The sequence below is a fragment of the Stegodyphus dumicola genome, chromosome 7, assembly GCF_044657685.1.
Source record: "Stegodyphus dumicola isolate Sdum_Otavi_A_Nest chromosome 7, ASM4465768v1".
NCBI classification, from domain to species: domain Eukaryota; kingdom Metazoa; phylum Arthropoda; class Arachnida; order Araneae; family Eresidae; genus Stegodyphus; species Stegodyphus dumicola.
The window spans coordinates 54,102,542-54,123,191 of NC_140774.1; the positions used below are offsets into that span (position 1 = coordinate 54,102,542).

The 20,650-nt window shown below is 31.3% G+C and overlaps 1 protein-coding gene across 2 annotated transcripts in view; it reads left to right on the plus strand.

The window, feature by feature from the left end:
• The window catches only part of LOC118184025 (prolyl 4-hydroxylase subunit alpha-1-like), a 71,644-nt gene that overhangs the window by 32,062 nt on the left and 18,932 nt on the right, over positions 1-20,650 (plus strand). For both annotated transcript variants that reach the window (XM_085820217.1, XM_085820218.1), the window contains exons 8-12: positions 1,986-2,159; positions 8,206-8,276; positions 10,330-10,483; positions 19,357-19,422; positions 19,530-19,598. In XM_085820217.1, the coding sequence (XP_085676343.1) occupies positions 1,986-2,159; positions 8,206-8,276; positions 10,330-10,483; positions 19,357-19,422; positions 19,530-19,598 (534 nt within the window). The remainder of the gene's footprint in view (positions 1-1,985; positions 2,160-8,205; positions 8,277-10,329; positions 10,484-19,356; positions 19,423-19,529; positions 19,599-20,650) is intronic.

The window sequence follows — 20,650 nt, forward strand, 5'->3', positions numbered from 1 at the left end:
TTTTAGTATATTTAATTTTTGTGATGATAAAAGAACTCCCCCCCCCCTACGATCAGAGCTTAAATTGGGCTGGAGCTCACCGGATCCTAGCTCCGGTGCTTCTTAGTTTTTGTAATAAATCATAATTTTAGCTAGAGCGCACCACAGCCCTAAATAAGAAGGCTGTGGCACTTCTTTTATGTAATTGAACAACTATTTCAGTAGAAATTTTGTCTCTAAAATTTTATTTTTAGCAATAAAATTATGTTAAAAATCGCTTATTAAATTTTAATTTATCTTTTTACATTTAATTTAATTTAAATTATGTAATTACTTTAATCTTTAATTATTTAATTCTTTCAATAAATAATAATTAATTATGTAATAAATATCAGTTAAATTATAATTAATTAATTGTATATAATTATTGATTAAATAACAATTAATAAGCATTAATTAAATAGCTGTTAATTAATTTGATAGTAATTGACTGTTTAATTTAAAAATTATTAATGAGTTTAATAGTCGTTTTATTTATTTATTTATTTATCCTGTCCTATTTGCTGACGGTCTTCCATAGAGCTCTGGCACTTCTAATTTTAGAAATTAAGCCCTGAGCGTCAGTGATGTAAGATATACAGTAGGTGTAAAATCAATGATGAACTTTGTAGTATGTTTCAGTTTAAGATGTATGCCAAGCAGAAAGTGGCTAAGGAGGCAGTAAATAATTTATCATGTAGGTAATAAATAGTTGTGTTTCTTCCGCATAACAGTGTTATATTTAGTGCTGAAATGAAACTAAGAATCAGGAACTTTCACATAGTTTATTGTGGAAATATGTGTACTGCGCATGCATGAAGCATTAAGCATATTCTAAATCAAAACACTACTTTTAGAATGTAATTCTGTCTTACTTTTAGAGAGGGGAAAAAACTAAAAATTCCCAATTTCCTAATGTAAGATCATTCTGGATTTTAGATTACTGTAGGTATCCTTTTAATATGAATATGAAAGACTTCTTTCTTTTTATTGGATTTGAAATTATTTGTAACATTTTCCCATTATACCTTTGCTAAAATTGTTACCAGGCCTTTTTATGTATAGAAACTTGTACAGTCAAAAGTCGTTAATCCGGACTTCGGCGATTCCGGATTATCGATTTTTTTCGTATTATAGATCATCAGTTTAAATCTCGTAAGATGGCATGCAGAAATTCTAAAATTAAAAATATGAAACTGTAACTTATGAAATAAAGAACAATTATGATCTAAAGGGTATCAAAATTTACCAAAAAAAAAAAAAAAAAAAAAAAAACTTAATATTTATTTGTTTACTTTATTAAACATTTCTTTCAATGTAAGTTGTTTAAGTTGCTTCGTTTTATGTGATAATACTTTCACTTTAATTCTATAAACAGACATAATTTCTTGTTCAGTTACAAAGTTTCGCTGTTCAAGTCCCTTAATTGCTGTGCCGAGAATACCGACTAACTTGTGAATGGAAATTTTTTCGTTTTCACTAACCTCTCTGTCACCTTCTTTATGTCTTTATCCATTTTTTGCAGCAATTCCACTTTTTGTTTGATGGACATCGAAACATACTTTCGTTTTGTAGATCCTTTGGGAGCTCCAGCATTGGAAATTCTATTTGACATAATCGAAAGTTCAAGTTTACTTTTATAAAATTGCTCTTACAGTCTGCAAAAAATAATAAGCCGGATCCAACTCGAAGATTAAGGAACAACGCAATTATCAACATTAACTGAAATAGATAATTAGATAACTTTAGCTTATACCATTCGTTATACATAAAATGCGCATGCGAAAATGTATATGCACAGTTGTAAAGGTCTTACGCGCATGCGTAAACGCCTATGCGCATGTGCAGAAAGTTTTTAGCTTTGATGTCTGGATTATAGATCATTCCGGATTATGGGTGTCCGAATTAAGGACTTTTGACTGTATTTCATATAACATAGGTTTATGCTGTTGTATATTTTATTGCAGAACTTTGCAGAGAGTAAAGATTTGAAGTGTGAGTATTTTTCAAATGGACATCCATATTATTTTCTTCAACCTGTCAAGAAAGAAGAGGTTTTCAAAGCCCCCAAAATAATCCTTTTACATAATGTTGTTTCTGAGAGAGAAATGGAAATAATTAAATCTTTAGCTCAACCAAAAGTAAGCAGTATCACACACTCTTTTTCGCTTTTCATTGTATGTGAAATTAGAAGCTGAATACGTACTTTTTTTTTTTGGTGTGTGTGTGTGTGTTATGAAAACACTTATTTTGTGTTGTAATTTTGTATCAATATTTGTGTCTGTTTTCATTTTAGATTTTATATATATATATAATATTGTGTATTGTTTTTATTCATTTATTCAGTGCATTTTGTATTCTATTTATTTATTGTGTATTTTGGTGAAGTTTTGATTTATTGCTTCATGAAAGTTGTGATTTTACACCATTTCTATGTTTAATTTATATATTTTGTAAAGCTTTTATTTTAATTGAATGACTTCGAAATTGTAAATTCTTAAGAAAAATGCGAAATTTCGGGTGAGTTCCCTGTACTGATCCTTGCCGATTATATTATGATATTACGTAAATTTTTAAAAAACACATTTTCAAGATCCTGGGAGTATTTTTCTGAAAAGTTGAAGTACTGCCTTTCCTTTGGTGACATTGTAAATAGAAGGCTGCAAGGAGCCACTAATCAGTTGAAAATTGAAATTATCAGTCTCAGACCATTCATTGTTCATATTTTTTTAGTGATTTTAGTCTTTGTTTTCTGAATGATTTAATAATTTATGATGTTTGTTGCTTGTTACAGAGGATGTTAGCATGTGTCTGCAGTCTTTGAGCTGTTTTACTTACCTATAAAAATTTTTATCATTTTAGGCTAAAATATAGTACTATATTTTCTTTTTCACTTGACTTTGTTATTTGAGAGGATTTTAATGAACTATTAGTACGTGATAATATGTACTTTAAATTCCGTTTGTTTACCAAAAGTATTAGATATAGATTTCTATATATATGCAACAAAATTTCATAATTATTTTAAGATAATAAAACATCTGTATAATATATGAATCACAGAAAGTATATTTAATCTATACCATCATAGTGTTTCATTAAAGCTTAAGGAAGTCATTAATGCTACAGGAAGCTTAGATATATATGCTTTATAGATTTCATCTTTATAGATAGACTTTCTGATAGACTTTATAGATGAAATCTATAAAGTCTATCAGAAAGTTCCTGTATGGTATTTTATTCAGTACACTTTTAATACTCAGTTTTTGTTTCTTTCTAATTTTTTAATAGTAATGCTCCATATTATTGCTTTTGAATACCTTATGAAGTGATATTAATTTTCATTTAAGAAGCAGTACCTTTAAAAAAGGGATTTAGAACTTACCCATTGCATTGTAGCAATGCTTAGTTCCTAATGGATTGCAGCAGTGAGAAAAAAGAATAAACATCCTTGGTAAAAAAATGGTAGTAGTCTGTTTTGCTTGGCATTACCAGATAATATATATATGTATATATATGTATATGTAATTCCCTCCCCTCTCAAAGCATTGAAAAGTATGTGGTAATAAAATAAAACATTTTATTGTTGGATCTTTTTATTTTATATATTTTTACGATTTATGGAATCATGTCTATTGTTAGTGAAAGCACTGATGGAAAATTCTTAATCAGTTTTCATTCTTGTAGTGAATAGTATGAAATACATTGTAACTTATTGTAACTTATGAATTGAAATTTATTATTCCAATTTTCTTAAAAAGTATTTTTATTATTGTTATTCTTTCATTTTTGTTTCATATTTTTTTTTACTTGGTGAAATATAAATGAGTTGCTTTTCATCCATTGCACTGAAAATGTTTGCTTTAAATACTACACATATCTTTCTACATGTTTTGTTAGTTTTTAAATTTAAAGACGTATACTCTATTCATCTCAATAAAATTATTATATCATTTTCATTAATATTTACTGTATTAAACAGGTATGATAATGCACCAATCATTGCTGTACAAGTAGGCCTATCAAATACATTATTTGCTCCTCTTTGTACTAATCTCATTTTGTACTTAGTCATCAAAAGTTTCGTTCATTTCTGCCATGGAAATTTATTATATTTATGGAAATTACCTTTGGTAAATTTTATCAGTCATTCACTATAACTGCTAGAGCAAAGCCTGTTTCTCTCAGTGCACTGATTTCTTTGTTCTGTATAATCTTACATGCTAAGGTAAATTATTCAAAAAAGTGGTTTTCAATAGGAATAGTTTATGAAATTCAGGTCCGAAGTTTTTTAGGCATAGATTTGAAAATGTCCTATATAGCATTTGAGACTTAACCATTTGAAAGAAGAGATGAAATCTAAGCTAATAAGTAAGTTTGTAGATTTTTTTAAAGTGCACAGAATTTTGTGTAATAGCATGTAGAAATTCAGTTTGTTTAGGAGAAGGAAAAAATTTCATATTTTGATCTATAATACTTCTGGACCCAGTATTGAAAGAGATAAATGACATAAAACCAGAAAAGAAACCTATGCAAGAAAAGAAGTCAACACAATGGCTAGACTGGACTGAATCTCCTTAATAATTTTACAATCTATTTCTTATGCAGCTTTCACTTAAAAAAATTTTTAAGTAATAATTTTAACCTTTAAACATTGGAAGTTAGAATATTAATCCCAGTAATGACATGTTAGGATAAGGCATTTTCCTCTCCTTGTTTATCATATTTGGTATTCTGTTATTAATATTAGGTATTTATTCTCTTAATCTGAATTTTCAAGATCAGAGGATTTTTCAAAATTACATTCATAAAATTTTATAAATTTCCCATGAATAGGAATCGGTTACCATATATTTCTGCATGTAGTCTGAGAAGTAAGCTTTTGTTGTAAAAATTTAGCCAAAATTGGAATCCATATATAAATTATCCCTATAAATTCAACTGTATATATTGCCTAAAGCATGAATAACTGATTATCTAACTTAACTAGGTTTATCAAACAAGCTGAATATAAGTGCCTTGGATTTTTAGTTGTGGTAACCATTTTAAGCAGTGACAAGATTTTTATTTACCTTCAGTTATGCTCTCACTTATAAAAGTGAAGTACAGTTCTTCATTTCTTCAGTAAAGTGAAAAGTGCTCATATAAAAAAAGGGTCCTGCATAGTCTAATAGCATTAAACTAAAAGTTATCATTTGAGCTAAACAATGCCATAGGGGACCTAAAGATATTATCTACAAATGATACAAATGCGAACGATGTTAATGATGGAATGGAGGCTGATGATATTTGCCTTAAAACAAAAAAACAAAAAAAAGAACGGTTGCCGATTTTTGAGTTGGACACTAATATTAAGAAATTTGATTAATTTATATTAGGGTTAAGTAAAGTAAAAATTATATTTTTTCAGTTATTTAAACTGTGATATTATTTTTGTGATGGAATTACTTGTAAATATGAACCCATTGATCCCCAAATTTCAGTAGTACAATTGTTTAAAAAAATTATTGGTTTATGAAAGTAAATATATTGTATTTATTTTTTTACGTCTAAAAATATGGTATTATTGATCAATTTAAAAGGCATGGTGAAATCATACTTCTTGGAATATTTTGGAAGGAGAAAAATTTCCAGCTTTCAGAAACCAAATTTATTGCTTTTATTAATGCTGCTTACTTCTAATTTTGATACATAGAAATTTCAAAGTTTTCCTGTGTACAAATCTTATGAATGATATGACTTTCGCTTCTTTCATATCTCAACAAACAGACATTGAGAAAGAGTTCTAGCCATATTTTTCTTCTGCTCAAATGCTTTTGTGTATAACGTTATATTTTTGATTTGCAAGTGTTAGCAAAATAACATTAATATTTTGATAAATTAAAGCCAAGTTCTGTTAAAACTTCAATTAGCATTGATCTTTTCCCCTTTATTTACAGAATGCACAAATTTAACCCTGCAAGTGGCATGGGTTTTTGGATCTGCTAATGAAAACATGTATTTAAACAGCATTTTTTAACTAAATTTGTATGATTACTAATTTTAAAACTTTCATTCATTAAGATGATATTCACATTATTAAAGAAAGTAAGAGAGCAAAATGTTTTAAATTTGTACGTGTGACAAAAAAAATCTCATGACTGGATATAGCCTGTCATGCCACTTAGAGGGTTAATACATGGCTGGCCATTAAAATTGCAGCACCATGAAGGAAAGCAAATACAAAAAGATATTTATTGCATGTTAACAATATGGCATGAATACGAAATTATTAAATTTGTAAGCAGTTTGGGAGTTTACAGGGGTGTGAAATCAGCAGAAACAGCTGCCACCCCTGGCTGTTAAAACAGCCCTTTTACCCGGTTAGGCATGAAGTAGAACTGGGCTTGGATGACAGAAACGGGCAGCTCATTCCATGCTGCTCCAAATCTATGCCACACTTCATCAACTGCTGGAGAGGGGTGGTGGACCAGTCTCTCAGCAACCCATGACCAGATAATTTAAGTGGGTGACAGGTCTGGAGACCATGCAGGCCAGGGCAGCAATCAAATACCCTGTGTATCAAGGAAGGTCAGAACACAACATGCAACATTATTGCATTATCTTGTTAGAAGACGGCATTTTGCAGGCCCCAAAGATAGGGCACAACCACTGGGCGTAAGATGTCAGAAATGTTTGCAGCTGCATTCAAATTGTCATTGATCTGAAGTTAGAGATGTGCATGTCGTGTACCCAATGGCTGCCCAAGGTGCAGGACCCCTGTGCCAATATCGAATGCAAGCAGGTGATGTGCGATCTCCTCAGAGCTTCCAGATATAATATATGGCCATCAGAATACTGCATGCAGAACCAGGACTCATCTGAAAAGATGGCATTGTCCACTTCTTTATCCAGCTTTGTCGTTGGGTGCACCAGAGTCGCCGTCTCCCTCTATGCTGCATTGTCAAGCAAAGTCGAAGTAATGGTCGCCGTGCTGATAGTCCATGCTGATGCAAATGTCATCGCACCATACAGGCAGATATTGGGCGTACTGCAAACATGCTCATTTTCTTGACCAATAGTCTCTTATATGGTTGTATGGTTTTGCAGGGCTGACCTCACAATATGTCTTCTCGGGTGTTAGTCATGGGAGGGCATTGAGATCCTGCATGCTGCTCAGTATGACCCTCAGCACTATATTGATTTCATATTCGCATGACAGTGGTTGGATGTCGACCAGTGTGACGGCGATATCACAGAATGATAGTCCAAACTCTCGATAGGCAAGGTTCCTTCCTCTATCGAATTCCGACACTTGCTTGTAAGCATTTCTTATTATTATTCAAGGAATAACATGATATTCTGAGCAAACTCCAACCTTGCAAAGCGCTTTCCGAATGGGAAATCCGCTGGACACCTTTTCTTTTATGCAGTGCTTCAGATGTTGTTTTTCCCTCCTACATCATCTAAAATGTGCTGAAATACTAATCATTTGCACATCCCGACCTCTTCTTCCTTTCATGTGATTTTGGCATTCATCAGATCACTCCTTCCCAGTGTTTTTGTTTTAATGGCCGGCAGTGTATTTACTTCAATTTTTATACATGAATCTGAACTTTACTGGTGTTGTTTTTTTCAAGTTTGACATTTTCGCTTATTATTTTCTGTAATGTTCTATTATGTGAGTTTAAATAATTTTTCTTTCAGTACATTTGATATTAGCCTTCTATTTAAATCTGAAATTCCTTAGGAAAATATATCATACTTTTAATATTTATATATTTTATGAATTTATTGATGGCTATAAATAATTTAATATTTATGGTTTATATCCTGCTTTCAAACTGCCTTGTTTGAAAGCGATGTATATGTGTTCAGTATTAATTCTTGTATACTGTTTTAGTTAAAAATAAAATTAATTTTTTTACAACTTGAATGAATAATTATCATGTACGAGTAATAAATATATTTAAATATATGTATAATGTATGGATATAAACATCTATATGTTTATCGAATTTAAGAATATTTTATGTATGTAAAAATTTCAATTGGAAAGTCAAAATATGAAACATGTAATGTCAGTTGGAATAAATTAAAAATATATATTTCATGCTATTTATATGTAATGAGATTATTTATATGGGCTACAAGCTAATTGTCTATAAATGTTATACTAATTTATGTACATTTTTCTGTTCCTCTTAGCTTAAAAGAGCTACAGTTCAGAATTATAAATCTGGAAAACTAGAATATGCAAGTTACAGGATTAGCAAAAGGTATAATAAACTTATTTGCATGTCTTTTTATATTAATCTTAATATATTTAGAATGATGTTAAATCCAAGCAGTTGAAAATATATTTATATTTAACAAAACATTAATCTTTCTCATTAATTATGAAATTCCTGAATTATTTTAATTCAAATATACTTTCTAAAATTACCCATAAGATTATCTAATAATATTTTTATTCAGTCTAATGTGACTGAAAACATTTCACAATATTCATATCAAATCTTATTATCTCTTTTGTTAGTAATGATGAAATTCTGTGCATACAAATTTCATATGGGTCCTTTTGTATACAATTGAAATTGGCATGTTGGTACTACAAATCAAAATGTATGAATATCTGCCAACTTTTATTAGTTTTTTCTTTGTTTTACAAAAAAAGAATGTAATTTTTTAATTTTGCACTCAAAATTAATTTTTTATAAATTTTTAACCTTATTATTATTGCTATTACTTTGTGATGGAATCTTCTCAGTTTATAAATAGGCTGTATTGTCAACTGATGGCGCATAAAATCATTAATATTATGAAAGTGCACTATTCAATATAAATTAATCATTTAAAAAAAAACATTTTATATAGTTTTAGTATTGATTTGTGCAAGTGACTGATTTATCCCATGAGTATCATAAATCAGAAATGCAGAGACAATCTCTGAGCTTTTAAAGTAGATTCTTTAACAAATGAGCTATAATTTTATTAACAGCAAATATTCAATTTTATTAAATGCTAATTTTAAAATTTAAGAAGAGAAGCATAATAGTAGAATAATGTTTTGAGATTTTAATCTTTTTTGAATATATGGCCTAAACCTAAAATGTTCAGATAGCAAGTGTTTTTATTATTATTATCATTATTATTGTTGTTGTTTCTACTACTACTATTATTATTATTGTTGTTACTACTACTACTACTATTATTATTATAAAGATACCAAAAAGTATGTCAGTTTGATTATTTTACTTTTGGCTGGCATTTAAGCTACTGTTTTCCATTTTATTGCATCAAAATACATTTATACTTTTTTGAAATCCAAATTGCTTCATTTTATGTTATTCTTTATCACTTTTGTCAAGATTTTATCCTCAAAACATTTTATCTGGGGGATTTGCTTATATTTTTTACAAATATATAAATATTATTTGCTTATTAAAATTATATTGTTTCAGAGAAAGAAAATATGAAAATACTTTATTTATCACTATTTTTCAAGTGTCTTTACCTTTCATGTTAAATACAGAGAGATTAGATAACTTGCAAACATGCTGTTTTAAAGTAAAATAAGTTAAACTGACCTTGATTGATGTTCATGGGTTGTTTTAATTTCTCATGTCTTGTTTTTACTGAAGTGGAATGTATTCTTATGCATGGAATAATCTATTTAATAAAATTTTAAATAGTGTATTTTATGAGAGACATTAGATTATTTTTTATGGTGGAGATGTGAAAAATGAGCAATGTCCCTGCCGAGACTCGAACCCGGACCTCTCAAACATGCACCGAGTGTGCTACCATTACACCACGAAGGCATGCAGAAAGGAGGGAGAAAATATGTTATAGTTATTTTATTTTTTAAGAATATCTAATGCAATTCTTATTATGAGAAACCTATATAATAAAGACACAAGTATAGGAAGACATCAAGAAACTTGTATTTCAAAAAAATAACAAATTTTGCTTACTTTGCTGCAAATTCCAGGAAAGGAGCTCAAGCTGCACATGCTGGGTTGCCACTAGACCTCCTGTAATCTGTATATGCAACTTAAATATGCAGTGTTAAAAATGAACTAATTCTTAAAACTGATCAAACTATAGTTATCTGTAACATGTTTCTGTTATTATTAAAATTCTGTTTCATATTAAATGACACTAGTAGTCATTTAAAAAAAATAAACATAAATGGTGATATAAACAGGTGCTGAGCATTGTACAGAATTGGCTTCAAAATCAATCTCTATACTCTCCCTCCTTCTAATTGACATACAGATGCACATATTGTTCTGAACATATTTTTCAAAAATTATTTTTCTTTTTAAGTGCTTGGTTAAAAAATGAAGATCATCCAGTTGTTGCTAAAATATCACAGAGAGTGGAAGACTTAACTGGCTTGACAGTGTCGACTGCAGAAGAGTTGCAGGTTGTAAATTATGGTATAGGAGGACACTATGAACCACATTTTGATTTTGCCAGAGTGAGTTATTATTTTAATTAACTAATAAACTGGCTAATATAATTTTTTATGTGTAATGAAATATATAATTAAAATTTTAAAATGTTTTCATCTGTGTGAATAGTTTATATTCAGTAACAAGCACCTTCTCTTAAAATTTCATTCTTCATTCAAATTTAAATCTTTTTGAACTAAACTTTTTATGTGTTTTATTTAAGCAGTGTCTAATACTGACTGGTGCTTGTGTTACTGTTCTTAAATCCTTGTTTTGCTAATGCTAATTTGCTTTTAAGTTCCGTATAATTATGATGTAATTGGCGAGTTGTTCATTAACTTTGTATTATCATTGGCTGGACTGTTTCATTTGTACACTGAAGTGACAAAAGTTATGGGATAGCAATATGCAGATATACAGATGGCAGTAGTATCATGTACAAAATGTACAATTGGGAAGTGTATTAGCAGGACTTTCATTTGTATTCAAGTTATTCTTGTGAAATGGTTTCTGACATGATTACGGCCACATGACAGGAATTAACAGACTTTAAATGCAGAATGGTAGTTGGAGCTAGACATATAAGTCATTCCATTTTGGAAATCATTAGGGAATTCAACATTCCAAGATCTACAGTATCAAGAGTGTGCTGAGAATACCTAATTTTAGGCATAACATCCCATCATGGACAATGCAGTGGCCAACTACTGCCTGCAGTTTAAAGCCAAAAACCAGTGATGTGCACGTAAAATTGTCAGTGTTAACAGACAAGCAACACTGCATGAAATAACTGCAGAAATCAATGAGAGACATACGATGGACGTGTCTGGTAGGACAATACGGCAAAATTTGGCTTTAATGGGCTATGGCAGCAGAAGACCCAGTCTAGTACCTTTTCTAACAGAATGATATCATCTGCAATGCCTCTCATGAGCTCGTGACCGTATCGGTTGGACACTAAATGACTGAAAAATGATGACTTGGTTGAGAACCATGGCTAGATGACTGAAAAACCGTGTCTTAGATGAGTCACAATTTCAGTTGCTAAGAGTGGGGGGGGGGTAGGGTTCGAGTGTGGAGTAGACTCCACGAAGCCATGGACCCAAACTGTCAACAAGGCACTGTGCAAACTGCTGGTGGTTCCATAATGGTGTGGGCTGTTTTTCCATGGCATGGCTGGGTCCTCTGGTCCGACTGAACTGATCATTAATTGGAAATAGTTATGTTCAGCTACCTGAAGACCACTTGCAGCCATTCATGGACTTCATATACCCAAACAACAATGGAATTTTTATGGCTGACAATAATTTTTATGTGCCATGTCACTGGACCACAACTTATCGCAATTAGTTTGAAGAACATTCTGGACAATTCCAGCAAATGATTTGGCCACCTAGATCGGCAACATGAATCCCATCAAACATCTATGGGATATAATCAAGACATAATCATCTATGGGACATGTGCACAAAATCCTGTACTGGCAGCACTTTCGCAATTATGGATGTCTGTATTCGGAAATATGGCTCAATGTTTCTGCAGGGAACGTCCAGTGAATTATTGAGTCCATACCACATGGAGTTGCTGCACTTCACCAGAAAAAAGGAGATCTGACACAATATTAGAAGGTGTCCTATGACTTTTGTCACCTCAGTGTATAGTACTGAATCAAAGCTGAGGATTTGCCCTTTTTTCCTGGTTCATGATTTTAATGCAAATTTTGAATAGAGGTTGTTTTTATTTAAATATAAGGTAAAAGATAGTTAAAGGGATTAATGAACAGAATGTATGCATTGAATAAAATAATAATTGCATGTAATGAATAGTATTTTCCTGAAATTTTAAATATATATAAACACCATAACAAGTTTTTGATTGTTGATTTATTTTTAAAAAAAAAAATATGTATCATTTATAAAACACATGAAAAACTATTTTGATATAAAAGTTTTTAGGGTTTTATTTATCTTTTTGCAATTTTGCTGTGCTATAGTATGATTATGCATGTCACCATAGCAGTATTCTTTTCTAAAAGAAACATAAGGATTTCATGAGGAAACACATTGTGGATTTTCTGCAGTAAAATTATATATACAACTAACTCTTGTTATTGCAGCTAATATTTGCCTATATATATGTCACAATATATAAAGTGCTCTCAACATATTAATCGAAATTTTGCATTCATAGCATTGATGTTAGCTGTAAAACTTGGATTGTAAAGAACTTCTAAATTTAGGAAGTTTTTATTGTGATGGAATAACTTAAGTTAAAATGTTTTGCAAACTGAACAAAGGTAAAAACTGCATTCAGTTGAAAAATCTGATTTGCATATGTGCTGTAATAATTGTTGGGATTGATGCATGATGGTAACCTTTTTAACTGACAGGCACTATTTCACCTGTTTTACTTTAAAATGCAAAAATATAAATAGGATTAGAGTATCCATAATATTTGTAATTGTGGGAATTTCTTACACAGGCTTTTATTATTCATTTCATGTACATCTTTTTTATATGTGAATCAGTAGTGAACTGTACTCAGGAGCTGATTGACTTTGTATTTAATAACAAAGATTATCATCACAAAGATATTTACTTTATTATGTATTTATTAATCATTTTGTTGTTGTAGAGGAGCGATCTGGCTCCAAAACATTTCAAATTCTCAATCACAAAGCTGTAAGCTGTATCACAGCAAGTACACAAAACAAAAGAATACTCAATTAAGATTACGTAGGTCGAGAATATAATGCGCTAGCAGCGCCTCCTGTCGACAACTCTTAATCACTACTGAACATACTCCCGACCTTGAAACCTTACGGTTTTCAAAAAATATTACAATTAGTATACACTATTTTAAATAACAATATAATAACAAACAATTGTAAGCAATAGCAATACAATGGTTAAATTTTAAAATACGCATTAAATCATAAATGCAATATAAACACTGGAAAGAAACACATTAAAATACATAAATTTAATTACAATTCACAGGAAGAACACAAATGTCTCGGACATTTCTTTTTAACATTTTACTGCCTGGTAATACTATGTTAATCACTCGAACTTTTTTATCTTTTCCAGAAATTATTTCTGCAATTCTACCTGTTAACCATTTTGTACTGGGCATATGTTCATCCTTGACTAATACTAGCGAACCCACCTTAACATTATTTTTAGTAAACATCCATTTACTACATTGTTGAAGGTTATTTAAATAGTTTCTCTTCCATAACTTCCAAATTTGTTGACTATATTTCGTTATTTTTTGCCATTTTGAGAGCCTATTTTCTGGTATCTCAATAAGTTGGGGTTCAGCTATTGAAGTTAAAGGCCTCCCTATGAGAATATTTCTGGGGGACAAGGTTTAAAAATTATCAAACTTGGATGATAAGGGAGTAAGGGGCTAGAATTTAATGCGCTTTCAATTTCTAGAATTACAGTGAGAAATTCTTGAAGAAACAAATGAGCATTGCCGATAATTCGTTTAGAGTGAAACTTAAAAGATTTCACCCCGGCTTCTCAAAGGCCGCCGAAGTTTGGTGATTTAGGAGGGATAAATCTCCACTCAATGTTTTCACTTAGCAGGTATTTAGTTAGTGTTTCATCTGGATGTTTAACCAATTTATGCAGTTTTGAGCTCAATGCTTGCACCCGCGTAATTCTTTGCATTGACACTGAATAATTTTGCACATTTACCCCTGCGACTAAAAAATCGTTTCAAACAAGCTATAAAGGCATCTGAAGTAAGATCAGAGACAAAATCTAAATGGATGGCTTTGGTGCTTAAGCATACAAATATGCACACATACACTTTGTTCAGTTTTCCCTTATGCTGATTTTTAAATTTAATGTGGAATGGGTCCACAAAAGTCAGTTCCAACATTACTAAATGGGTAAGAAAATGTTACTCGTTCTTTGGACAGATCACCCATTATCTGAGTCTTAAAAACAGGTTTGTTTTTAAAACAAGTTATACATTGAAAAACAACTTTACGACAAACATTTCTTCCATTTAAGACCCAAAATTTACGTCGAACATGATAAATAAGGCATTTGAACCAACATGCAAATATTTTAAATGATAATATCTCACAATTGTTAAAGTTAATGGATGCTTATCTGGCAGAACAATGGGATTTTTCTCATATGTACTGAGGTCAGAATGTTTCAGTCTGCCTCCAACCCTTAGAACATTGTCTTTATCTAAAAAACAGTTTAAAGGTTTTACCTTGCCGTTGCTGGGCACTGAGGCACCTCTTTCAAGATGTTTTATTTCATCTACAAATTCACCTTGTTGGATTGACCTAATTAAATAAAGTTCTGCTCTTCTCAACTCGCTAAATGTAAAGTGACCTGTAAGCTTTTCATTTCTAACATTATTGATAAATCTAAATACATAGCACATTATATGAACAATAAATAATTATTACTCAAGGAAATAATATCATCAACTATGATTAAAAACAGTTAAGGCAATAGGAGAATGATCATTAGAGTCATCAGTTTTCTTTAGTTCATCAGAAAAGTCATCTAATGAAATTAGAATGTCATTATTGTCTACCGGAACATCAGTCTTTACTCTCAAAAATTGGGGTCCATTCCACCAAATGTCACTGTTCCATAAAATGTCAGCATGGACTTCCCTGCTGAGGAGGTGAGCTGGATTTTGCTTCTCAGGGCAGTGTGCCCAGGCAATGGTATCACTTAAACTCTGTATTTCGTTAACTCTATTGGCAACAAATGATTTCCATCATTTCGTATATCCTTTAATCCAATAGAGAGTTATTTTGTAATCCGTCCAAAAGAACACTAAGGAGGGCTATTTTAAATCCACTGTTTTCTTGACTTTACTCACTAGTCGGGCGGCAACCAAAGCACCAAGTAATTCTAGTCTCGGAAGAGTGATTTTCCTTAGTGGCATCACTCGACTCTTGCTAACCAATAAATTCACTTCGATGTTATTATCCTTCACAACTCTTGCATAAATAGCAGTACCATAAGCTTGGCTAGCATCACAGAAGCAGTGCAGTTCTAAGATATCGATTGACTCTTGTATAGTTAAATTGAGCACGTTTCTAGGAACTCGTAACTCTGAAAGATGAGGAACCTTGGAGCACCACTGAAGCCATATTTTTTGTAGATCTACATGTATTTCTTCATCTCAAGAAATTTGCTTCATCCATAAGACTTGTAGAATGATTTTTGCATGGATAGTAAACAGCGAAAGCAACCCAAGCGGATCAAAAATCTTTCCAATTGTACGTAGCAGGAATCTTTTGTTACTTTCGTTTTTAGACAGACTGTCCACTAGGCTCTGCTTTCCCAATATCAGACAATCTTCAACAGGATTCCTTGATAGTCCCAAGACTTTAATAGTGTTGACTTGTGGCTGTGTGTCGAAACCTTCACGTGTCCAAAACTGCATCAATGTATTGTCATTCGTAGTCCATTTTTGTAGCACCATGCTAGCTTGGCTCATAATTGATGTAGCTTGAGTGGAGATCTCAAAAGCATCCGATACATTATCAGCTCCAGAAATAAAATCATCCACATACAAACAGCAGTCTAAGCATTCTGTTGTAGTCGGGAATTTTTCAGACTGCTTTCTCAGGTGAGTTTTCAAAGTAGCAGTCAAAAGGAATGGACTGCTCGTAACACCAAAAAGAACACGATTAAATCTGTAAACTTGAATTTTGCCATTTTCTTCCCACAGAAAACGAACTGCATCTCTGTCCTTTTTGGCTAATAAAATTTGTAAAAACACTTTCTCTATGTCTGAAGTAAAGGCGACTTTGTTTAATCTGAAATTAACAAGAATGTCGAATATGTTCGAATTCAGGCTTGGATCTGACACAGGCAATCATTTAGACTTAAAGGCTTAGAGTTATGACTGGAACTTACATCAAATACTATTCTCACTTTTGTAGTTGCATTGTCCTCTCAAAAAACTGGTTGGTGGGGCAAATAGAACAAAGGCTTATCTGTAGGTTCCTTAGGACATCTAACTTTCTCTATAATATTCTTATTTTCATAGTCCTTTAAAGTTTCAATATACTGCAAATAAAGATTTGAATCTTTTTGAAGTCTATGTATAAGTAAATTCTCTTTTTTGAAACGATGAAGTTATTATTGAGTTCCCCCCCCCCAATCTCTTTTCCATGGTACTTGAACCTCATACCGGCTATCTTTAAAACAAACAGTTTTTTCAAATGTTTCTAAAGATTGATCTATCTCATTTTCACTGGGATCATCTTTAATTCCTATAGATACAAGTTGCCAAAATTTTTTAATTTCATTTTCTATATCACTATAATTATTAATTAATTCACAGTGAACCGTTCACATATTTTGAATCTCTGATCTTAAAATACTACCAGTGGCTATAAAGCCAAAAACAGAATTTTGAAATCTTAGATCTGAATTGGGCACTTCAACTTGACCGAATTTTAAAATCTGATAAAACACCTCTGCACCTAATAATACATCAATTTTTCCTCTTTTATAAAAGTTTGGATCAGCAAACTTAATGTTTTGAGGAAAATGTTCAATTGGAACTTCTATATTATTTATTGGCATGGAGTCAGAGATTTTAGGCACGCACAAAAATTCTAAACTCATTTCAAAGTCAAAACCATTTGAAATATAAGCACATACTTTAGAATTAATATTTATTCTCATGTTATTTAATCCAGAAACTGCAAGAGATATTTTTTCTGCCCACCAGTGGCCGAGCGGTAAAGTCACTGAACACTGGTAGTTCAATCCGAGGTTTGAATCCCACGAACAGGCTGGCTGCACGGGTGTTTTCGTGGTTTTCCCCATGTGTAACATGTATACGAGAAAGTTTCCCTTAGAAAGTCCTCCACGAAGGCATCCCTCCCCTTAGGCAGATAGCCCTAGTGTGCTTTGCCATAATTAAATACACCAACACCAGATATTTTTTTTCTTTTAATCCCTAACGAATTAGCACATTCAATCATTAGAATGACGTCATCGAACCTACATCACACAAAGCACGAACTGATTTTAATTCACCATAACAATCTCTTATTAAAATATTCGCATTAGAAAGTAAAATATTTTTGGTTTGATGCATTCCATTTACAGCTGTGCCGGCGAAAATACTTTCTTTATTGGTAGAAGAAGAGTCGTAAACAAATTTTTCAGCATTCGGATTAAAACTGGTTGTCATCTTCTCCCCCTCCCTACTTTCCGGCTTTGAAATATGAGCACTTTCGGATTTATTTTGTTTTTCATTTTCGAAATGTAACAGCATTGAATGCTTTAGTGAGCATTTTCGACATCGATAATTAGACGAACACGTTCGAATGGAATGGTTTTTCAAACAATTAAAGCAAAGTTTATTTCTTTTCACGAATTCACACCTGCCATTGACAGAAAGATTTATAAATTCCGGACATTTATATAATGAATGGAATTCTTCACCATGGCACTTTATGCACTTCAAATTTATTTTCTTCTTATTAGAAGTGGATATCATACTTGTAAGTTTATGTGGAGAATTTTTACTCTTTTTTATCTTCTTTATTTTACTATTTTGAAGCGTTCTCGCTTGGCTTTGTAAAAACGAAAGTAATTGTTCAATCGTACCGAATTCTTCCGAGTTTTTTAATTCCTTTTCCCACCAGTATCAAGTCGATTTATCAAACTTACCCACTATTAAATATACTATCATTATTTCCGATAAGTTTTCTACTTTGTAGTTTAAAATATTTAAAGTTTGAATACATTCGTTCGTTACATCAATTAAATGTAGAATAGAACTAAATGTCTCGCTAATACTTGGCTGATTCAAAAGCTTTTTTATTATAGCATTTAAAAACTCATGTTTATTCAAATACCTATCTTCTAAAAGTTTCCATGCTATATCGAAATTTGTATCCGAAATAGAAATAGAATGTATTACTCTCAGAGCTTTGGCCTTACAACTAGCTTTTAAATATTGCAATCTCGTTGCATTGCTTTAAATAGATTTGTTTTCTATTACACTAGCTTTAAACATAGCTTTAAACATTATCCAGTTCTCGATTTTACCATTAAATGTCGGTACGAATAGCGTTGGTAACTTAACATCCGAAAACACATTTGAATTATTATTACCCGGCACAGAAGAAACAGAATATTCAGCGTTCATCTTATTTTTTACTACTACTAATTTACGTTTAATCATCAATAGCAACGCATCAACAATATCATCTGTATCTTCTTTATCCTTAATAACATTATCCAATTCGTCGGGTTTACATGTTTCGAAAATTGAATAAAATACAGATTTAAGTTCGTTCGAAATTTCATTAGCTTTGGTTTCAAATAACTGCAACGCAACTGAATCTGAAACATCTAATGACGAAACAACTTTATCTTTATGCCGCATCAGTGAACTTTTTAACACTCTTTTCCTAGTTTTTAGAGCTTCCATATTTATTACAGTTATACTCTTCAAATTTAATAGGCATTAAAATGGAAGAGCTCACCTGCAACTACGACGGACCACTTCAACTGTACTCAGGAGCTGGTTGACTTTGTATTTAATAACAAATATTCTCATCACAAAGATATTTACTTTATTATGTATTTATTAATCATTTTGTTGTAGTAGAGGAGCGATCTGGCTCCAAAACATTTTAAATTCTCAATCACAAACTGTAAGATCTGTTACAGCAAGTACACAAAACAAAAGAATACTCAATTAAGATTACGTAGGTCGAGAGTACAAAGCGCTAGCAGTGCCTCCTGTCAGCAACTCTTAATCACTACTGAACATGCACATGAAAATGTATCATATATGTATTTCCTGCTGAGTATTTTAGGAAACATTATTGATTGTTGTAATCTGTGATATCTTATTTTTAATTACATTATGTTATTAGAGAGAAGAAAAAAATGCATTTCAAAGTTTAGGAACTGGAAATAGGATAGCGACTTGGTTACTTTATGTAAGTGAAGTTTTTCTTGAGTTTTGCATTGCTTAATGCAATATTATTTATTTATTTCAAAACTTTTATAAGTTATTTTTTGTAACTAACTTATTTTCATTTCATAGATGAGTGATGTAGATGCTGGAGGAGCTACTGTATTTCCTCAGATTGGAGTCACTCTTCATCCAAGAAAGGTATTATTTTCACATATTTCACATCTTTTATAAAGTGCATTTATAGCAGAATGTATTGTAGTAAATGTCAATAATTATGCCTGATTATTATAAATATGCATTTATCTACACATTTATTATAACAAGGTCATAATTTTATGGCATTTACAATTTTTTCAACTAATTGGTGTTGCTGATTCATCCTCACTGAAGAAGATTTTTCTATTTCATCCTGAATGTATGCTGTGAAATACTTCCCTAAGACAACCACTTATAGTTCTAGATGACTTTAATCTTCTGTGAAAGTGGTCAGCTTCGAGAATGTGAATGTCAGTGGGATTCAGCATGATACTTTAAATATTTACTCTCAAGTACTGGTTAATTTCAGAGGTGGTGCTCATGTGAAATGATGCCTTATTTTATTTATGTTAATAACAAAATTTGTAACATTCATTTGCAACAGTGAGAAATATAAATTATTAATAACTTTTCTGGTTTGAATAGAGGCTTTTCTTTCCTCTGAATAGCAATGTGAAAATCAGTACAAGCACACTGATAGAGTGCTAATTGACAATGGCATGAACTTTTGGAACTTGCTTTCAATTTTGCCTGATGCAACTTGAATGCTGCTGATGAAATGTTAAATAGATTAGATTTATTTATTTTGGTGTTCTAGTAAATTCCCTTTTAAACTAGATGGAACATTGATTTACATAGATATAATGCTGAACCACACATGTAAAAATCTACATATGACATTTAGATTCATTGTAGAGCTCTTTTAGATATATCCTGCCATTATTGTCTATTATATGTATTGGTGCATTGGCTGGGAAAGAGGGAAGAAGTTTTAATGATTATTCAGTGAGTATTTTGAAGGAATCATGCCAAAATTTGAATCCCATTAAATAGTTGAATCCAAATTTTGCATTCATAGCATCAATGCAACTTGAATTGAAGTTCAGAAAATTTTATTTTCTTTATTTGCAATGGAACTGGAAAAGCTGAAAAGTAAGAACTAGTGGAAAAGGTTCATTTGAAAAGCTTATCAGTAAAACAGATAAGAATGTTGA